This window comes from Salvelinus namaycush, chromosome 41, assembly GCF_016432855.1.
Source record: "Salvelinus namaycush isolate Seneca chromosome 41, SaNama_1.0, whole genome shotgun sequence".
Taxonomy (NCBI): Eukaryota; Metazoa; Chordata; class Actinopteri; order Salmoniformes; family Salmonidae; genus Salvelinus; species Salvelinus namaycush.
The window spans coordinates 17000256-17020257 of record NC_052347.1 but is presented as its reverse complement, the minus strand read 5'-3'; the positions used below and the strand labels follow the sequence as shown (position 1 = coordinate 17020257).

Below are 20002 nucleotides of genomic sequence, written 5' to 3'. Positions count from 1 at the left end.
GAACCAGAGTAGCAACAGGGGAAAAGTTTTGGACTAAGTAGTATAGATGATCTTTCTCTTTCAAACATCTGGCTTGTACTGTACGTTTATGATAAACTGCACAACCTCTTTTTATAGTGACTACGGTGTATTGCACTGGAAGTGTGAAAATCTATAGTTACAGCCTGCCATGTAACTGTAGTTTACAATTTACAGTTTGCAATGTTACAGTGCTTACGACAGCACCTATTACAATGTCAACGCAACATAATGAAGTGTTAGAGAGAAAGAGGTGTGTCAGCATAATTTATTGCTAGGCAGGCAGGGTATAAAAGTCCTAATGTAATCGGACATATTTCTATTCACTTTTGCTAATGTTAAGAATATAATCAAATGTGAAACAATACTCAACAACACAAATAGTTAATAAAAATAAACAACATAATCAAGGATTTAGTGTATATCAATGTCCTTCCAATTAATGGATTTGATCAAAACATCCAGCTGAACAAAACATGTAGGCCTACAGTAGATTTATGAAGAAGGGAATACTCTCCCATTTATTTACAGAGCTTTTGGTTTATATTTAAGCAATAAGGCCCGAGGGGGTGTTGTATATGGCCAATATACCACGGCTACGGGCTGTTCTTAAGCACGACGCAATGCAGAGGTGCCTTATTGCTATTATAAACTGGTTACCAACGTAATTAGAGCAGTAAAAATAAATGTTTTGCCATACCCGTGATATACCACGGTTGTCAGCCAATCAGCATTCAGGGCTCGAACCACCCAGGTTATAATACATTTTTTATCACTCTGCAGTAGCAACATAATTACACTATGGTCCCTGCAGGTTCGTCCAAAGATTCTATGATGAGCAATATATCCATTATATGGGAAATGTAATTTTTTCTTCAAAAAATGTTTATGTTTGTACTGAAAATACATTTTCTTACTTGAACAAAATCTACAGCATTCTACGAAAATGCCAAACTCATTTTATGAAAAGGGAATAAAAAGGGAACAAAAAAGGGAACAAAAAAATCATTTAAAATACGAGCATACTTTAAATGAATGCTTAGCTTGCTTTTACTATTTTAATGCTTTTAAGGCCGCGATTCATGCCAAACAGTGTTGAGTCTATTGCAAAATTCCTATTAAAGCTGCCTCTTTGTAAGAACCTTCCATCATCACGCTCACATACTTTCAGTGGTGTGAAGTACTTAAGTAAAAATACTTTAATGTACTACTTAAGTGTTTTTTTTGTATCTTTACTTTTACTCAAGTATGCAATTGGGTACTCTTTCCATCACTGAATACTTTACATGAGTGGATATATCCTTTATGGATCATGACCCAAGAAAAGCCTAATTGAATATTTGACTGATTCATTATGAAAACAGTTGCTGCATATCAGTTATAAATAAGAGGTGGTGGTTAGGGGGAGGTGATCTCTCTGTCCAATGAGTCGGATTAATCATAATCAGTCAAACATTCAATAACGCTTTTCTTAGCTAGTGATCCATAAAGGATATATCCACCTACGTACAGTATGTGAGCGTGGAAGGTTGGAAGGTTCTTACAAGGAGGAAGATTTAATTGGGATTTTGCAATAGACTCAAGACTGTTTGGCCTGAATCCCCAGCCTAACTATATCAGCAAACCAGCCAAACCTCCTCATCTACAGCTGCAGGTTCCACACTCACTCACATCCGTTTGTGACCAACCAGCGGCGTAGTGTGTGTGTGTGTGTGTGTGTGTGTGTGTGTGTGTGTGTGTGCACGCTTACATGTGCATGTGTGATTGTGTGTGTGTGTGCAACACAGTCTCACATTCAATTCGCGCATATATGTACAAAATGTATTTCAGCAGATTTCGTGCGTTTTTGTGCATTTTTGGGCTGGTTAAATTCGTTTGAAAATACACGAATTTCTGTGCTACTTAATTCGTGCGAAAAGACACGAATTTAACCAGTAGGCGACACAAGCCTTTGCAACAACCATAGACGCGATCGCCTGTATTTATTTATTTTACGTTATGAATATATAGATATTTTGTCTTTTTTTAACCATTTAACCATAAGAGGTTATATATATATTGTCTTTATTTAATCCCTATTAAAACATTGTGGTTTTATGCCTATATGTACTGTTTTCGATTTTTCTGAACAGACTTTTCAGGATAGAATGAATGTAAGCAATGCATGATGGTTAATGGTGTTTTATTCGGTTGTAGTTCCATGTATTTCTTAAAAAAATAAACGTGTAAACCATTTTTATTGAACAGAATGTAACTGAAAATACAATGGCAGCCTTGCCATTGTCCATCAATAACAAAACATTTTTTTTTTTCGTATAACATTTGGGGAAACGTATGCAGTCATTGTAGTCTTACATTTTGTTGGCCAACCAAAATTACCAAAACGTTAACCCGTAATAAGGCTAGGGTGGCTGAGTGTAAATACATGGCTCTGAGTGTAAGCACCTTTTCACTAGAAACGTTCTTGTGTTCAAATTACCGTCAGTGCGAAATAGCTAGAAAGCTTTCGTATTTCCACTTGGCTGCACCTACTGTTACGATAACGATAAATCAAGTGCAATACCTGCGTCGACCTGTGTCGAGCAGCAAAACACCGGAAAGCTTCTAGCCTACCGGAAAGTTACAAGAAGAACAAGAATAGTTACCTCATCCGGTCATGTGACACTCTGGATGCCCCCTAAAAGCAATTTCAACCGTTTTGAAAAATGACGCCTGGTAACCCCAAAAAAATACCAGGTGCATGAAAAGTTTGGACTTAGAATATTTTTTGAAAACCTCCATAAATCACTCAGGCCAGCACCCATTGATTTGGGGCGGTAGTATAGCGCTCCCAGAGCGGGTATGGAAGTCTGGATCCCCCCTAAAAGCATTTAAGGCTCTGTGTGTCTTTAAGCACCATACTTTTTCACTCCATCCTTGCTGTGTGTGTGTGTGTGTGTGTGTGTGTGTGTGTGTGTGTGTGTGTGTGTGTGTGTGTGTGTGTGTGTGTGTGTGTGTGTGTGTGTGTGTGTGTGTGTGTGTGTGTGTGTGTGTGTGTGTGTGTGTGTGAGAGAGCTTTTCTTTGACATCTGTTTAGCGAAATTACTGATTTACAGTTCATGAGGGTTGACCGATTCACACATTTAAAGTTTTGGAAAGATCTGACTTTTTTAAACCTTCGAAACAGCACCTATGACCCCATTTTAAGGCACTTCCGATTGGCACAGGAAGCTATAAGTAAATACATATCCTGATCGGGGTATGCTTTTACAGAATCCTGAGTTTTAAGTCTATACGTTAAGAACTGACTGATTTACACAGGGTTGAATGCACTATATATCACAAACTGCTGGTTGGGTATGGCAAAACACTTTTAGGGTGATTTTATCACTTCCGGTTGCTCCAGGAAGCTTAGAATCAACACAGGTAGACCTCATAGTGGCTTGATGGATTGTCATTGAAGACAGGTTCATAAGACATTCATAACCCACATAGGCTTCAGGTTGAATTTAGGGGTGCAGGCAATGTGTTCCTATGGGGTGAGATGTCATTGTAAACTGTTTGATGTAAACACCTTCTTTTAACTGTTAAGGGTTAATGCCACACGGTCAATGTTAGGCTTGCACAGAGACCTTAGGAACGTTCCTGAGGTCAAATTGTGCTTCTAAACCTTAACAGTTCTCTCTCTGTCTCCCAAAAGCAAAAGACTTGAAATGTAGGTCAAGGGTCATCTTCTTGTCACTGTCGCTGCGCTCAGACCGAGCAAGCTACGGTCAAGCGGGGCATCTCGTTGAACTCGGCACGGCTATGGTGATGTCATTTTTAGTGGTGATTTCAGAATGCTATTTTGGTGGTTTTTCACTGTTGAAACATATTGCAAATGCACAAAAGTCAACTAGCAAGTCAGTGTCCATCAGCCAATTAAATATTTTCAGACACCAAACTGATACCATCTGACTCCAAACTCACTTTTTCCAACTCGTTTAGAAGCCAACTATCACATATTTCAGAGCAGGCCCAAAATTCACAGCGCCTTCCATTTAAACCATAATAAAACAAATAATACGTAGTTATGTTCTAGCTGCGGGTCCAGTTTTCACATTATGTTTAGCCCTATGTGAGGCGACCTCTAATCCCAAGTTTCGGCTCGATAGGTCATTCGGTGCCAGAGCAAAACCTTAATTGGTGCTGAAATTCCACTTTTTTCCATGCCTTGCTACGGGGTCCTTGAATGAGCTATCGGACAGAAATGTCGGGGTCCGTCTCTATGGGCCGAGCCGGTTTCAATGCATCTAGTCTTGCAACTCTGGGACTTTTCTAAATGTCACCATTTTGTAATGCTCAAAATGAATTGAAGTCAATGCAAATGCACCGAGGCTTTTTATCGGTCCGAGAACCTTCTAGAGCCACATAACTCACCGTGCTTAATCGACCTGAGCTCTAGAACAGGTTTGTAAAGTTTCAGAACTCTAGGTCTGACGGTTCTTTAAAAGTTCAAACAAAAGTAACTATTGCAGGCACTGTCTGCCTCTAAGCCCCTCAGTGTGTCACTCCATCCTTTCTGTGTGGGTGTGTAAATTTTTCCTTGAAATCTGATGGGATGAATGACTGATTTACAGTTCATGAGGGTTGCCTATTCACATATATTAAGTTTTGGAAAGATTTGACTTTTTTAACCCTTCGAAACAGCCCTTTTGACACCAATTATGGCACTTCCGGTTGGCACAGGAAGCTGAAAGTAAACACATATACTCATTGGAGTGGGCTTTTACAGAATCCTGATTTTTAAGTCTATACGTTAAGAACTCACTGATTTACATAGGGTTGAATGCACTATTTCTCTCAAACTGCAGGTTGGGTATGGCAAACACTTTTAGGGTGATTTAAAATCGAATCTTTAGAATCGACACAGGTAGACCTCATAGTGGCCTGATGGATTGTCATCGAAGACAGGTTCATAAGGCATTATTAACCCACATAGGCTTCAGGTTGAATTTAGGGGAGCAGGAAATGTATTCCTATGGGGAGACATGTCATTGTAAACTGTTTGATGTAAACACCTTCTTTTAACTATTAAGGGTCAATGTTAGGCTTGCACAGATCGGGAGGACCTTAGGAACGTTCCTGAGGTCAAATTGTGCTTCTAACCTTAACGGTTCTCTTTCTGTCTCCCAAAAGCAAAAAAATATGAAATTGAGGTCAAAGGGTCATTTGGGTCCTTCTTCTTGTCCCTGTCGCTGCACTCAGACCGAGCGAGCTACGGTCAAGCGGGGCATCTTGTTGAACTCGGCACGGCCTGGAGATAATGGCAATGCCATTTCAGGCTTTGTGTGTCTTTAAGCACCGTACTTTTTCACTCCATCCTTTTATCCCCTTTTCTTCGTGGTATCCAATCGCTAGTAATTACTATCTTGTCTCATCGCTACAACTCCCGTATGGGCTCAGGAGAGACGAAGGTCGAAAGCCACGCGTCCTCCGAAGCACAACCCAACCAAGCCGCACTGCTTCTTAACACAGCGCGCCTCCAACCCGGAAGCCAGCCGCACCAATGTGTCGGAGGAAACACCGTGTACATGGCCCCCTTGGCTAGCGCGCACTGCCCCCGGCCCGCCACAGGAGTCGCTGGAGCGCGATGAGACAAGGATATCCCTACCGGCCAAACCCTCCCTAACCCGGACGACGCTAGGCCAACGGACCTCCCGGTCGCGGCCGGCTGCGGCAGAGCCTGGGCGCGAACCCAGAGACTCTGGTGGCGCAGCTAGCACTGCGATGCAGTGGCAGAGCTTCGAGACCCACTTAAAAAATGTTCGTCTGAACACACTGCAACTGGATCTGTAACTTTTTTTTTTTTTACTCCTTTTTGTGAACATGACCAATTTGTCAATGTACGATTTCTCTTAAATTACGATAGATAAATGGCTGGTTCTTTTTTTCCTGACACCGTATGCTTATGTACTTTGACGTGAAGCGGTCAAATTAGCACCCTACTTTACGTTTTTGACCTTTAATCCCAGAAAAATGGCCATAACTCAAAAAGCGTTGAGGCCTCGACGCCATCTTGTTCGGGGCCAACTGTCCATTACGTCTTCGAAATATTTTCCGTTTAGGAGAAAAGGCCACATGCATTTGCAATGTGCTTGTGCATTTGCAATATTATTTATTTTCCCTCTGGTGGGAATTTCCTAGACTGCGGAAAAATGACCAAAATGTGTTATTTTTATAAAACGGAAACCGAACGTCCGAGAGATTTAGTTTGATGACTTCCTGAAAGATCTCTCCCCCGCGCACGGCCCGACGCCGTCCGCGAATTTTAGAAACGTTGCAGGACGTCTAGTAAGGGACCTTACATTTGCAATGTGGCGTTTCTCACTAACCATATGGCGAGTGCTAAAATGTTCCCTTAAGGTATGGAAAGGCCTTGGAAAGGCCATAAGTGTAAGCCAACATAATTCATTATTTTACATTAACATGTAATACATGCATTATGAAGAAAATTGTGTAATTTAGGCTCCACGAAATATGAAATGGGTTATGAAGAAAATCGTGTATGGTTGCCTACATGACAAAAAGGCGTTCTGATTACAAGTGCACCAGTATCCAAAGTATTAAGCGAAATCAAGCACAGAAAACAGCATTGGCATTAATAAAACAATATTTCCCACGAATTAAGTCGCAGGTAAATGTGCGTCTTTTCTCAAAAATTCTGTTCAGCAAGTCTAAAACAGTACATATAGGCATACAACGACACATTTTAAAACATGGTTAAACAAAGACAACATTTCTGTATATTCATGACGTTGAATTAGCCATTAAGAAGAACAAAAATGAAATATAAATTATCGCGTCTATATGGTTGTTGCAAAGGCTTGTGTCGCCTACTGGTTAAATTCGTGTCTTTTCGCACTAATTAAGTAGCACAGAAATTCGTGTATTTTCAAACGAATTTAACCAGCCCAAAAATGCACAAAAACGCACGAAATCTGCTGAAATACATTTTGTACATATATGCGCGAATTGAATGTGAGACTGTGTTGGTGTGTGACACCAGTGTCAGACGCTTTCTGGTCATGAAAATATTTTAGCCACTAGATGGAGCCCTTAGCATAGAGCAAGATTGCCAAGAAGAGCATCTGAGTTGATGCGGTACATGTACAGCACAGGAGGCTGGTGGGATGAGCTATAGGAGGACGGGCTCATTGTACTGGCTGGAATGAAATATATGGAACAGGTCAAACATGTGGTTTACATATGTTTGATGTGTTTGATACTTTCCATATGGGTGCGCCCATCCAGAAAGATAGATGACTCCTCATGGATATAACCCATTTTAACATGGATATTGCCATTGAGGGCTTCCACCATTTTAAAGTAGTCAACTGGGTAGGAATTCCTATGAGTTGGGAGGAATCAGCCAATGAAGAAGAAGAAAATGTACTACTTTAAAATGGAGATAGCCTCAATCGAGCTGCCCATGCTGTCCCAGACGTTATAATGGCACAGATACAAAGATGTGTCCTATATCTAGCTCTATTCGTGGTCCTTTACTCAGTCCATCGCATTTTCAAATCCCTCCCCACAACTCTCCCATGCGCGAAATGAGCAATGACGTCAGGGTAGTAACTCCAGCACAACTTTTCAAACACGTTGCATTCTACCAGACAACCAGTAAGTGTTGGGCACTGAACTGTTCAATGCGCCTAACGGGATAAGGAGCGATGGCATGGAGCAGACAGGTCAAGATTCGCAAGGTGCTTCGAATAACAAATAGTCCAGTTAAGTATCTGAAATGGATCATTTATTAGAAGTAATTCACATTGGATGTATTTATTTATTTTTATAAGAGAAAAGCTTTTTAAAATAGCGCTGTGGCTGTCCGGAACGTGGATACATTGTATCTGATTCTGACCAACTAACTTCTGTTCATGGAAACAATTCAGCAACAATTGTATCGAACGGATTACAGTCGATATTGTTGAGTTGGAAATTCGGAATATAACTGTAATTTGAAAGCGAGTGTATTTTGGAAGTTGCCTGATGTCTAATGCCACTGGACGAGAATAACTTTTCTCCACGTCGTGCTTCTTTACGAAAACCTGTCAGAAGTTAACAAACTGTCTGAACGGACAAATTCTTAGTTGGCTTCATCACCATGAGAAAGTGTGGATTCCAGTGTCAAATACCACGATGGACTGAGTATATTTGTCACAAATAGTTTATTTTGAGAATAGTGCCTTACCGTGCGTTATAGGGAGCACTTTGACATATAATATAGCCTACATCTGAACAAAGTCGTGATGATTTCGGAGGAACGAAGTAGTCATGTATCCAAGCAAGCCCTCAACTTTCCAGTGGGCCTATTGATCCGCTCCCCGAAGAAGAGCCTGGCAAAGCTGGGGAGGAAGCCAAGCAATGGATCCCTGCAGTAAGTCATATTATTTATATCCAGTGTGTCTACTTTGTGGGGTATTTGAAATGGGGTACCCTTATTTTGCAGAATTGGATTTCAGTTTTGTTACATGCAGCTGCCTGGAATTTTGTATATTTTAATGGACTTATGGCCTTCAATAGAAATGTAATTTATTTGTAGAGAGGTGCCCGAAATACTGTCCTCTTATTAATTACCCATTAATTTGGTGTCCTCTCTTGAACTCTCACTTTCATTTACATCTTTGCCTTGCTCTCTCTGTTTCACTCTGTCACTATCTATGTCTCTCTCTCTTATTTATCTCTCTCTCTCTCTCTCTGTCTCTCTCTCCATCTATCCATCCATTTCTCCCTCTCTCAGGTCCAACACCTCGGATGGCACCACCCATTCAGCAGAGAGTACAGGCGTGAGGCAGCCGGCCAAGAACAAAATCCGCCGTCACAACAACAGACTGTCGACGGTGTTCAACCGGAGCCCCCTCCTGCGGGGTGACAGTGGGCAGGGGCATGCCCCAGGTGGCAGGAGCATGGCGGGGGACCTGCAGGCTGCAGATGACCCTGCTGAGCTGTCCAGTCAGATGTCTGCCCCAGGTATCCTAAAGATCTTTGGCAGCGACATTTGCCAGGGAACCAACTACAAGAGTGTGCTGGCCACGACTCGCTCCAGTGCCAAGGAACTTGTCAAAGAGGCCCTGGAGAGGTGAGGGGTTAGGGATGCCCACTGGCATAATGTGATTTGTTAGCATTAGCTTCAGTGCAAACAGGCAAGCAGAAAGGGAACATTCCTCAAGGCTGAATGGCATGGACTGCAATACTGCTCATCCTAATATAGTGTGAACCATTGCAAATCACTTAAAGCTGGTGATATGGATATTTTACCCAAATGATCTGAACGCCATTTTATTTCAGGAGGAATTAGATCTTATCATGGTATTCTGACTGAACCTCTTTTATTGTTGCTTAGATACTGTCTGGAGAAAGAGGATCCCAGTCGATATGTGCTGTGCGACGTGATTGGCCAGACCGGAGCAGACCACCAATGGAAGACAGAGTGCTTTCGAGTCGTGGGTGACCACGAGAAGCCCCTCATGCTGCAGTCGCTATGGAAACCCAAAGAAGGCTTCTCCAGACGCTTTGAGATCCAGAAGAGAGTGAGCGTAGAGGAACAGAGTGCTAAAGAGACCGACACCGTCACAGCAGGTATGTCAACCACACAGGTGCAGCTCAGTGACCCCCCTAACAACAACCTAAAGCCCAGGTAATCATTCTGTCTCTGTTGGGGTGGCATTGGATCTCCTATCTCTGTCACTAACTGTAGGGTAATAGAATCCATTGTCCAGCTTATCATGAGACAGAGCAGGGGAGGTGGCAGGCAAATGAGAGATCAGAGAAAAACAAAAGCTGCAGTGAGGGGTAGACAAGGTCAGAGTGTCCCCTCTCTCTTATCTGGGATTGACAACAGGGTCCCAACAGGTCCCTCTGAAGCCCCCAGGGCAGGGAACTGGCTGTGGCTGGATAAGCTTTTTCTGCTGGGACCTGAATGTGTCCACCGCTCCACATGTTATTCTTTCCATCAGAGCTTGCCTCCTGCACACTGGACACTGTGTGGTCCTGTTGACTTTGACATGCGTTTGTTATGATTCTCAGTTTTCATCAAACCCCACATCACCCTCCACTCTCTTTGCTCCACTCTGATTGGGGGAAGCTGGGGGAAGTTGCCCCCCCTGCAGGCCTGACCAGCCCCCCTGACACAGTGTGGCAGAACAATGTGGAAGAACGCCCACTTCCACAGCTGATAAGGCCTGGGAGCAGGAGCTGTTAGCTGGGTGTGAAGCTGAGCTCTCTGGACATTCCATGGTGCTTAATGGCTCCAAATGAGCTGAATAGTGTTTATGTTGCGGTACATCAGCCCAACAGCCAGGAACGCCTGTTGATATCAGATAGAGGACAACACCTCTCACTACCCCTCCAGATTTCCTCTCCTTCCCCTTCTATGTTTGCTTTGACTGAGAGCCAACTCAGTAAGACATTATGATATGGTGGTGTGTGATGGACTGGAATGATTTGATGGAAGAGCTCCACTAATAGTTTATTGAGTGTTTAGCGTACTGTGAACTTTCCGTTTATGCATAGATGATGACGTTTATGTTACATTGACTATATCAGGACACAATCAATGATTTTGTAATAAACTATGAATACATGATTAATAATCACTTCTCTGCATCTAGTCTCATCCTCCCTCTCTCCCGTGCTCCTCTCTGCCCCAGGTATCAACGCCCAGGCGCGTAAGCTCCAGAAGGGCCGTTCGCGGGTCACCTCTCTGTTCATGGACGGCAGTGGTGAGGATGTGGATGGCCTGGGGATGTGGAGGAGTCTCAGTGAGATGGACCTGTCTGCCATGGAGAAGGAGGCCGTGCGGGCCCAGCAGAAGGCCCAGCTCATCAGGGAGGACCCGGAGGCCGAGGCCGACAAGGAGGCCCTGCGTCTGGGCATGGAGAAGGAGGCCGTGCGTCTGGGCATGGAGAAGGAGGAGACGGAGAGCAGTGACGACAACACCACCCAGTACTCCATCCACCCGCCCTTTGACTTCCCCTACTTCCTGCTGCTGCAGGGATACAGCTACAGACAGGTAGGAAAACTGGAAAGTGAAGCTGTTGCCACTGTTATACATTAAACCCAGATGCATTTGTTTGTCTATCAGATTATTGATTAACTTAAATGATGAGTAACTTTAATGAAAGGATTGGCTTCAGTTTACACAGCTGAAGTCAATTTGTTAGATAAGAGTCAGTCTGTTCTTGAATAGTTAGGCTCAGAATAGGTTTGTATGGTTGGAGAATGCGTCCGGCTGCGACAGAGAGATGTCATGCTGAAATCCTTCACAGAGGGCCTGGGCAGCCAGATAGCAGCAGCTGTAATTGGTTGAGCCTTTGTGGCTGCTCCATTGAAGACCTTTCAAGGTTCTCAAGTGTCTCTTGGCAGGGTCGCAGAAACACTGGGACGAAAGGCTTATCAGAGACACTGAGGTGTAAACAAGTATACTCCACTACACTATAGAGGCTCCCACTGAACCTCTTAGGTTAAGACCTGGGGTTAAAATCCCCAGAAACAGAGAGAGACAGTGAGAGAGAGGAACAGAGAGCAGAGGGCTTTAGCTACAGTGAGGATGCTATAACAGGGACAGCGAGAGACTGAGTCTTGCTTCTGGATTACAATGGGCTCAGAGTATTGGGCTCAGAGCCACGAGCTCAAGCAGAGTCTGAGTAGACCGGCATGTTGTAGACAGGTGATCCTCGTGTCCACACACTGAGTGGGCCAGCCTGGGTCATGTACTGGAGAGGCGGGACAAAGGAGCTGGCCCTGGCCCAGCAGTAGAGTTCCCACACTGGGATGTGTTGTCTCTCGTCAGGGCTCGTTGAATAGATAAGGAACACTGTGCTCACAATCACAGCTCAGCTCAGCCCTGCTGGCTCTGCAGTGGAGGTGGAGATAGGCCTGATTAAAGGTACATAGTATTAGAGAATAGAGCAGAAGGAACACTGTAATGTCTAAACAAACTCAGTGGATGGTCACATACACATGCCTAGTCTACACATTTGCACACAGGCTCGTGCATGCCAGAACACACATGCACATTTAGGCACAAAAGCTGCACATTCAACAAAAAATTATAATATTCTTCTCAAAAAGAGATTTCTGTGGGTGACAGATTTTTTTCTGCACTTTTATGTTTTCTGCAAAACATTCTGGATATTTCAATGCAAAACCAGAGTGAGAGTGGCAGGCTGTGGCCTAAGCAGAGAGCCAGAGAGCTAGAGGGCCAGAGAGCCAGAGAGCTAGAGAGCCAGAAAGCCAGAGAGCCAGAGAGCCAGAAAGCCAGAGTGCGAGAGAGCCAGAGTGCGAGAGAGCCAGAGTGCGAGAGAGCCAGAGGGCCAGAGAGCCAGAGAACCAGAGAGCCAGAGAGCCAGAGAGCCAGAGAGCCAGAGAGCTAGAGAGCCAGAGAGCTAGAGAGCCAGAGAGCTAGAGAGCCAGAGAGCCAGAAAGCCAGAGTGCGAGAGAGCCAGAGTGCGAGAGAGCCAGAGTGCGAGAGAGCCAGAGTGCGAGAGAGCCAGAGGGCCAGAGAGCCAGAGGGCCAGAGAGCCAGAGAGCCAGAGAGCTAGAGAGCCAGAGAGCTAGAGAACCAGAGAGCCAGAGGGCCAGAGAGCCAGAGGGCCAGAGAGCCAGAGAGCCAGAGAGCCAGGCCCATTCCTAGAAACAGGAAATGCTGCTGCTCTCTGTTTGTTTGTTCATATCAGTCCTATGGAATAGAAATGTTCCAGCTCCATAAATGAAATAGTTTTTGTCAGGCTTGACTAGTTATTTTCGAAAGTGTCTTTGTGTTTCCAGACCAGATTTTCCTGAACTTAATCACCTGTGAACCATGAGAGCTGTAGTGGATTTGATTTCCTTGTAAGTGTTGTTGTTCAAGTGCAGGTCAGTGTAGTCGCAATTCACATTGACTCACAGCTATTAACTCCCTTCCTAGACAGTTTGATCTATTCTGCCAGATATCATGTGCAGGAAAATAAATAAAGGTTGTTTTGAATATTGCTTTGAATAGTCCAGTTCAGTGCAGACTATCATATGGAGCCAGGGGCTCTAACCATTTAGTTAGTTAAGTGTATGTGCTCGCACGCACTGCTCAGTGGTTGATACAGTATCATGACCTGCCTGAAAGGCTCTGCATGGTCAATCCGATGTCTGAAGTGGCCGTACAGCATTTACTGCGATGCAGCCTCCGCAGACGCAGACGGCAGGGCTTTCATACTTGATCTTAGCGGAGCAGAGCAGTGTTATAGTGAAGGAAGTTGTCAAGGAAGTGAGTTTGTGTTTATACATGACGTACCGCCCCCACCTACCGTCAACGAATCATGTCAATGCGGCGCTATAAGGAGCCCTCCGCATTGTTACAGAATTTGAGAGGTGCGATGCGGTACGGAGCTTGATTTGGCTCTGCATGCCTCCGGAGGCTCCGCAATTGCGACACACCCTCCATATGGAGCCTCCGACTACATTTTCAGATCAAGCATAAATTGGCTTTAATAGTCTTGGGACGGATGACTGAGCGACGGGTGGTGTTAGAAGGTCATGACCTCCCCCACACTGATCCTCAACAGAGGGTCCCCACAGAGGTGCTCAGTCCACTCATGTACTCCCTGTTCACCCATGAATGCATGGCCACGCACTTCTCCAACTCAATCATCAAGTTTTCTGATGACACAACAGTGGTAGGCCTGATTACCAACAATGACGAGACAGCGCTACAGGGAGGAGGTGAGAGCCCTGGCGGAGTGGTGCCAGGAAAATAACCTCTCCCTCAGCATCGACAAAAGGAAGGAGCTGATTGTGGTCTACAGGAGACAGCAGAGAGAGCCCGCCCCCATCCACATAGACGGGGCTGCTGTGGAGAAGATCAAAAGCTCCAGCTTCCTCAGCGTGCACATCACTGAGGACCTGAAATGATATAAATATACAGTACCAGTCAAACGTTTGGACACACCTACTCATTCAAGGGTTTTTCTTTATCTTTACTAGTTTCTACATTGTATGTATAATAGTGAAGACATCAATACTTTGAAATAACACATATGGAATCATGTCGTAACCAAAAAAGTGTTAAACATATTCTTCAAAGTAGCCACCCTTTGCCTTGATGACAGCTTTGCACACTGGCATTCTCTCAACCAGCTTCACCTGGAATGCTTTTCCAACAGTCTTGAAGGAGTTCCCACATATACTGAGTGTACAAAACATTAAGAACCCTTCCTAATATTTTGCCCTCAGAACAGCCTTAATTTGTTGGTACCCCACAAGGTGTCGAACGCGTTCCACAGGGATGCTGGCACATATTGACTCCAATGCTTCCCACAGTTGTGTCAAGTTGGCTGGATGTCCTTTGGGTGGTGTACCATTCTTGATACACACAGGAAACCTTTGAGCGTGAAAGACCCAGCAGCGCTGCAGTTCTTGACACAAACCGGTGCGCCTGGCATCTACTAGCATATCCCGTTCAAGGCACTTAAATCTTTGGTCTTGCCCATTCATCCTCTGAATGGCACACATACACAATCCATGTCTCAATTGTCTCAAGGCTTAAAAATCCTTCTTTAACCTGTCTTCTTCCCTTCATCTACACTGATTGAAGTGGATTTTACGTCAAAAGGGATAATAGCTTTCACCTGGATTCACCTGGTCAGTCTATGTCATGGAAAGAGCATAATGTTTTGTACTCAGTGTATTTTTATATGATATTGCTCGTTGTTTCTTTATTGGGGGAGATTATGTGTGTATTGTTTTTTTAAAGTGATTGTTTCATCCACTTCTCACTCCCCCTTGCTACTCCCTCTATGGACAGTCTACCCCCCACCCCAAACGGACACTTACCCTGCCCCCACATTTATCATTGCTACAGTTGTAAATGTGTATAAAATATTATTATTATTATTACTTTTTTTATCCTGCACTGTTGGAGCTCGGAGCATACGAATTTCACTACCCTGCGATAACATCTGCAACACTGCGCATGTGACTAATAAACACATAAAAAAAAAAAAATGCAAATCTGTGTACTTTGATTTGATTTAACATGGACTTCTGGTTTCACACCTAAGCCCTTCCATTCCTGTCCCTCCACCACACTGCCAGTACATGCTTATCCTGGATCTGTTCTGTCCTCACATAACACACGCCTCTAATGCGCCTGCTTGATCAATCTCCAAATCATTACACAACTTCTCAATTAAAGTCCTAGGTCTTTTATTTGCACTTTGTATTGTGGTGTCAAAGTGCATGCGCTTACTTTTTAGTTAGGTACTAGGCAGGAGCAGTGTAATTACAGTGTAGTTAATACATAGTAGTTACTAATGATCATAGCATATTGCAAACTGAAACCAGTACATTAATTAATGCGCCAGTCATTCTCATGGATTCTGCTGGTTGACCTTCCATTGCCCCTCCTCTACGCTGCAGGACTTTGTCATCTACCTGATGAGCGGCACCACCACCATCTTCGGCTGCTGCAGGGAGCACTGTAACGGAGAGGACGAGGAAAGGCTCAAGGTGGACATCCTCCTCTTTGCCCCGGACATTCTTCCCCAGCACTGCTGTGTCAGGCGCCTGGACTCTACCAACTCCTCCCCGGGTGACACCAAGCGGACTCTGACGCTGCTGAAGCCCCTCCACGGCGCCCCCGTCACCCGGAATGGTTTCCTCCTGAAGGAGGAGGTGGAGCTGACCCCTGGGGACCTGGTGGGTCTGGGCCGACACTACCTGTTCATGTTTAAAGACCCTACCGCCGCCCCAGGGGCCCCACAGACCCCTCTCTGGATGAAACAACTCTGCCCCGCCCATGACGGAGGAGTAGGAGTGTCATCCTCCTGTCAATCATGTGGCTCCGCCCTCCCCATGAAATGGCCTAGGGTCCAGAGGAAGCCGGCTCCTCCTCGGTGGAAGGACCCAGAGGGTGGAGAGGTATCGCTGAGCTATGAGTTGGAGCAGGAGGACAGGGTCCTGCAGGAGGTCCTGGTCATGGTGGACCCCAATGGGGACGAGGCCAAACTGACCCCTGCCTTCCTGCTGAGCCTGTCCATCCAACACTCAGCCACCACGTTCCAGCTGACACACTTCCGAAGGTTGCTGCTCCGCATAGCCAGTCAGATCCAGCTCACCATGTGGGTGAGTAAAACTATGCACCTCCACTATGCACAAAAACAATGCACTCTCTCCAGTCAAACGATTGACCTTTTATATCATCACGCCACAAATAAACCTTGAATCATTATGAATTCAACATACTGTGTGTCTCAAGGGTACTGTAAAGAAAGACGTGTAATCAAAGGTGTCATCAGGATGGAATATAATTTAGATAGGCTTGCTGCTGGTTTAAAATGAATGTTGTCTTTATCTCTGTCCTCTTGCAGGAGAAGACAAAGGAGCTTGCTGTGATCCAACCAGAAAGGTGAGTAGCAGCCTCTCCAACCTCAATCACTCAGCCTGCCCCAGAAATGCTAACATTGAACAGCAAAGATGACAACAGGGTGAAGAACAGTGGCAACCTGCTGCCTCTGACACTAACACCCCTTTCAACTTTAGTGTTTGCTATGAGTCATATACCGACTCTATTTAGAGCCAGGAGTCTTAGAATATGATGCTACTGCCTTCCACTACATTCCAACAACAATGCTACTTGAATTTCTGGGAGGGATGTGTAGTACACACATATAGCATTCTCTCATTGTCACATGTCCCAGTGACTTCTTTACAGAATAAGAAGTTGAGAAGGAGTCATGGTCTCTTGATGTTCATACTTCTCTGTATGCCGCCCATTGAAGTGTATGAAGTCAAAATGATATCTCATGATGATTTAATGTTATGGGACATTATTGCAGGTCCACTGTATTCCAAAGCTGTGCTTTGGCTGCCTGCTGAGAAAGGAGGAAGGATTTTTAAGAATGAATGTTTCATTTCATATTTCACTCAATTGCACATGGAAATCAAATGTAATGGTTTAAATTAGCATTCATTCCAAGGAATAGAGACATGCTGTAAAATATGAGTCACTCGCAAGCCACTTTTAGTGCCATTCACCCAGTACAGGGTATTTGTTGGCTGTTGGACTGAACTCAGACCTGTCTATATGTCTCCCCTTGCAGGAGCTTCAGTGATGTCCAGCAGGAGCCAGAGGATGTGCAGCTGCTGAGCATAGAGGAGCTGATCCCAGGCCTGCGGCCGCTGGTGCTGTGGATGGCCAACTCCATTGAGCTGCTGCACTTCATCCAGCATGACGTTCCCCAGCTGCTGCCCTGGAGGCAGGAGGAAGAGGAGGAGGAGGGCTCAGAGCCGGAGTCAGAGATGTGGTCCACTAGGACTGCCAGTGAGGAGGCCATGACAGTCCTGGAGGAGGTCATCATGTTCACCTTCCAGCAGTCTGTCTATTACCTCACCAAGGTCAGTGCATAGTCACACATACTATAATCATACATTGTAGATGGCATTCCATTTGCTCCGTTCCAGCCATTATTATGAGCCGTCCTCCCCTCACCAGCTTCCACTGATTCACTCACCAATAGATGCCATGCATGCAACACGCACACAAACATAGACGCGTGCCTCACACACACAATTAGCACACACACCGCACATGTACACAAATAATAACATCCTTGACTATTTGCTCCAGAAAACCTTGCACAGCCCAAATAGAAAGCCATCTTTTGCCTGTGGACTACGAGAAGCAGGACTTGAGACCTTATGAACACCGTTCTCCGTTTGCAGGTAGCATGCCAGACAATAAGCCATAATAAGCCAGGGGAAACATGTACACGCTCTCTGGCTCTCTCAGTAAGGATAGGCGTGTCAGATAGTGTCGTCTTTTCCAGTGGAATAAAGGACTGCTTATCATCTTTTTAATATTCTGTAAATCCACTTCGAGGTTATTTCCAAAGTCTTTTGAAATGTTTATAGAGAGCAACAAAATGTCTATCCTGTTCAACAGTGAGCCCTAGGAAGACACTCCCAGGCAGGGTTTACTGGAGTTTCCTATGTCTGGGCCCTATAACTAATTCCATGGCATTAACAGAGCACCATCACTGCCACAGTAACCCAGAGACCAGCAATAGACACCCAATAACACGGTCGACTGGAAACACCCGTTACCATGGCGAAGGTGCCTGGCGATGACTGTTCCAGGATGGGAGGGAGCACCGGCATGGGTGGGAACAGGGAACAGGATTGTATGTGCTGCTGTTGTTTTGTATACTCCGAGACCACCTCTTCCTGTCCCTAGATTTCCGTTTCATGACAGAAACCATTGAAAAGAGAAAGCTTACACATGCCTGTCAACTTTCCCTGTTGACAGGTACATTTACATGGTGAGGGGAAGGGCATTTTCCCCCCCAATAGTTACAGGCTCTAGTTAGACAGCCACCGCTGGAGCTCAGGGGAAAGCAGGCTTTGTTTTGCTGGTGGTTGGATGTGCAGTAGTCAGGGAAGCAGCTGTAGTCCGGTGGAGAAGCAGGGCAGAGTAGTGGCCTTTTCCAAAAGTCTGTTTCCTGCTCAGGAACAGAGGGGCTGTCTTCACATAGACACACCACACGGAGGGATGGGCGGGGTACTCACTGCACATTCTGGGGTCAAGTGAGAGACACAGGCCAAGTCTATACCTTAGATGAATTGTGACACTTTTTTGTGCCAGTTCGACCCTATTTCTGTCAACAAACTACTCAAGCTCACACCCACAGACATGTATGTTTTCTCAGACATGCTACCACTAGCTTCAAAATAAGGTTTTAACTTTGTTTATATTCTAAAACAGTTGGACATTTAATGCTGTACTGGAGAATACGATCCCCAGTTCCCTTCATTCGGCCAATCTCAGCTTAATACCTAACCAGCACCTGCAGCTCTGCGGAACGGGTCTCTAATCTATCTAGTGACCTGTGGTTGAAGGAATGTATGTATGGTGATTGGGATTTAACAGGCAGGTCTTTATGATCTTTCAGAGCCTCTGTGTGTCTGTCTTAGTCATGATACGTGCCTGCTGACCTGGCTGGCTGAGGGGTGATGTCATGGAATAAAACAATGGCAGAGAGCTGTGTCAGAGGAGGGAGGAGGGGGGAGGAGGAGGGTGGAGAAGGGGGAGGAGGGAAGAGGGGGAGATGGGAGGAGTTGGAGGCCAGGATCTCTGCACTGTGACTCAAAGTATGTTTTACTTATTTAGTGCTCAATGGTCAGAACTTGGCTTCCTCTTGTTTGGGTCCTTCTCACTTTTGGCGGAAGCAAGAATGTGCCTGTTTAAAGTTTATTTTGTTGAAACATAGAACAAGGGTTTTGTTTATGTTAAACCTTTTACCAGATTGTGGTCTGCCAGGGCCCTATATTGGTCAATGGTCATAGCAAAAAAAGTAGTGGAGCTGTACATGTTTCAGTGTCACCTCGTTTCCCCTCTCCCCTTTCCACTCACCCAGAGCCTCCTCATGGATATAACCCATTTTAACATGGATATTGCCATTGAGGGCTTCCACCATTTTAAAGTAGTCAACTGGGTAGGGAGGAATCAGCCAATGAAGAAGAAGACAATGTGCTACTTTAAAATGGAGATAGCCTCAATTGAGCTGCCCATGCTGTCACCGACACTATAATGGCACAGATACAAAGATGAGTCCTATATCTAGCTCTATTCGTGCTCCTTTACTCAGTCCATTGAATTTTCAAATCTCTCCCCGCCACCCGCCCATGCACGAAATGAGCAATGACGTCAGGGTAGTAACTCCAGCACAACTTTTCAAACACGTTGCATTCTACCAGACAACCACTAACTGTTGGGCACTGAACTGTTGTTGGGAAACAGGTTTTCCTGCTTGTTTTCCTGCTCTGCGAAAGCCTTCCTCTACCTTGACCAGTATGTGGGTCGTTCCACGAAGTGAGTGCCTTTTGGGTCCCTTTGCTATTTAAAGTGGAAATTGTGCACAAAAATTACATTAAATGAAGGTCCCTTTAGTATAGAACACATGGAAAATTCAATATATCTGATTTTTAATAT

At 44.9% G+C, this 20002-nt stretch overlaps 1 protein-coding gene across 3 annotated transcripts in view; it reads left to right on the top strand.

Annotated features, from left to right (window-relative positions):
* The first annotated feature begins 7666 nt into the window (after nucleotides 1-7666).
* The window catches only part of LOC120034245 (ras-associating and dilute domain-containing protein-like), a 33233-nt gene continuing 20897 nt past the window's right edge, over nucleotides 7667-20002 (top strand). For all 3 annotated transcript variants that reach the window (XM_038980736.1, XM_038980735.1, XM_038980734.1), the window contains exons 1-7: nucleotides 7667-8419; nucleotides 8783-9121; nucleotides 9386-9621; nucleotides 10692-11053; nucleotides 15433-16137; nucleotides 16383-16420; nucleotides 17115-17409. In XM_038980736.1, coding sequence (XP_038836664.1) covers nucleotides 8292-8419; nucleotides 8783-9121; nucleotides 9386-9621; nucleotides 10692-11053; nucleotides 15433-16137; nucleotides 16383-16420; nucleotides 17115-17409 — 2103 coding nt within the window. In that variant the 5' untranslated portion in view covers nucleotides 7667-8291. The remainder of the gene's footprint in view (nucleotides 8420-8782; nucleotides 9122-9385; nucleotides 9622-10691; nucleotides 11054-15432; nucleotides 16138-16382; nucleotides 16421-17114; nucleotides 17410-20002) is intronic.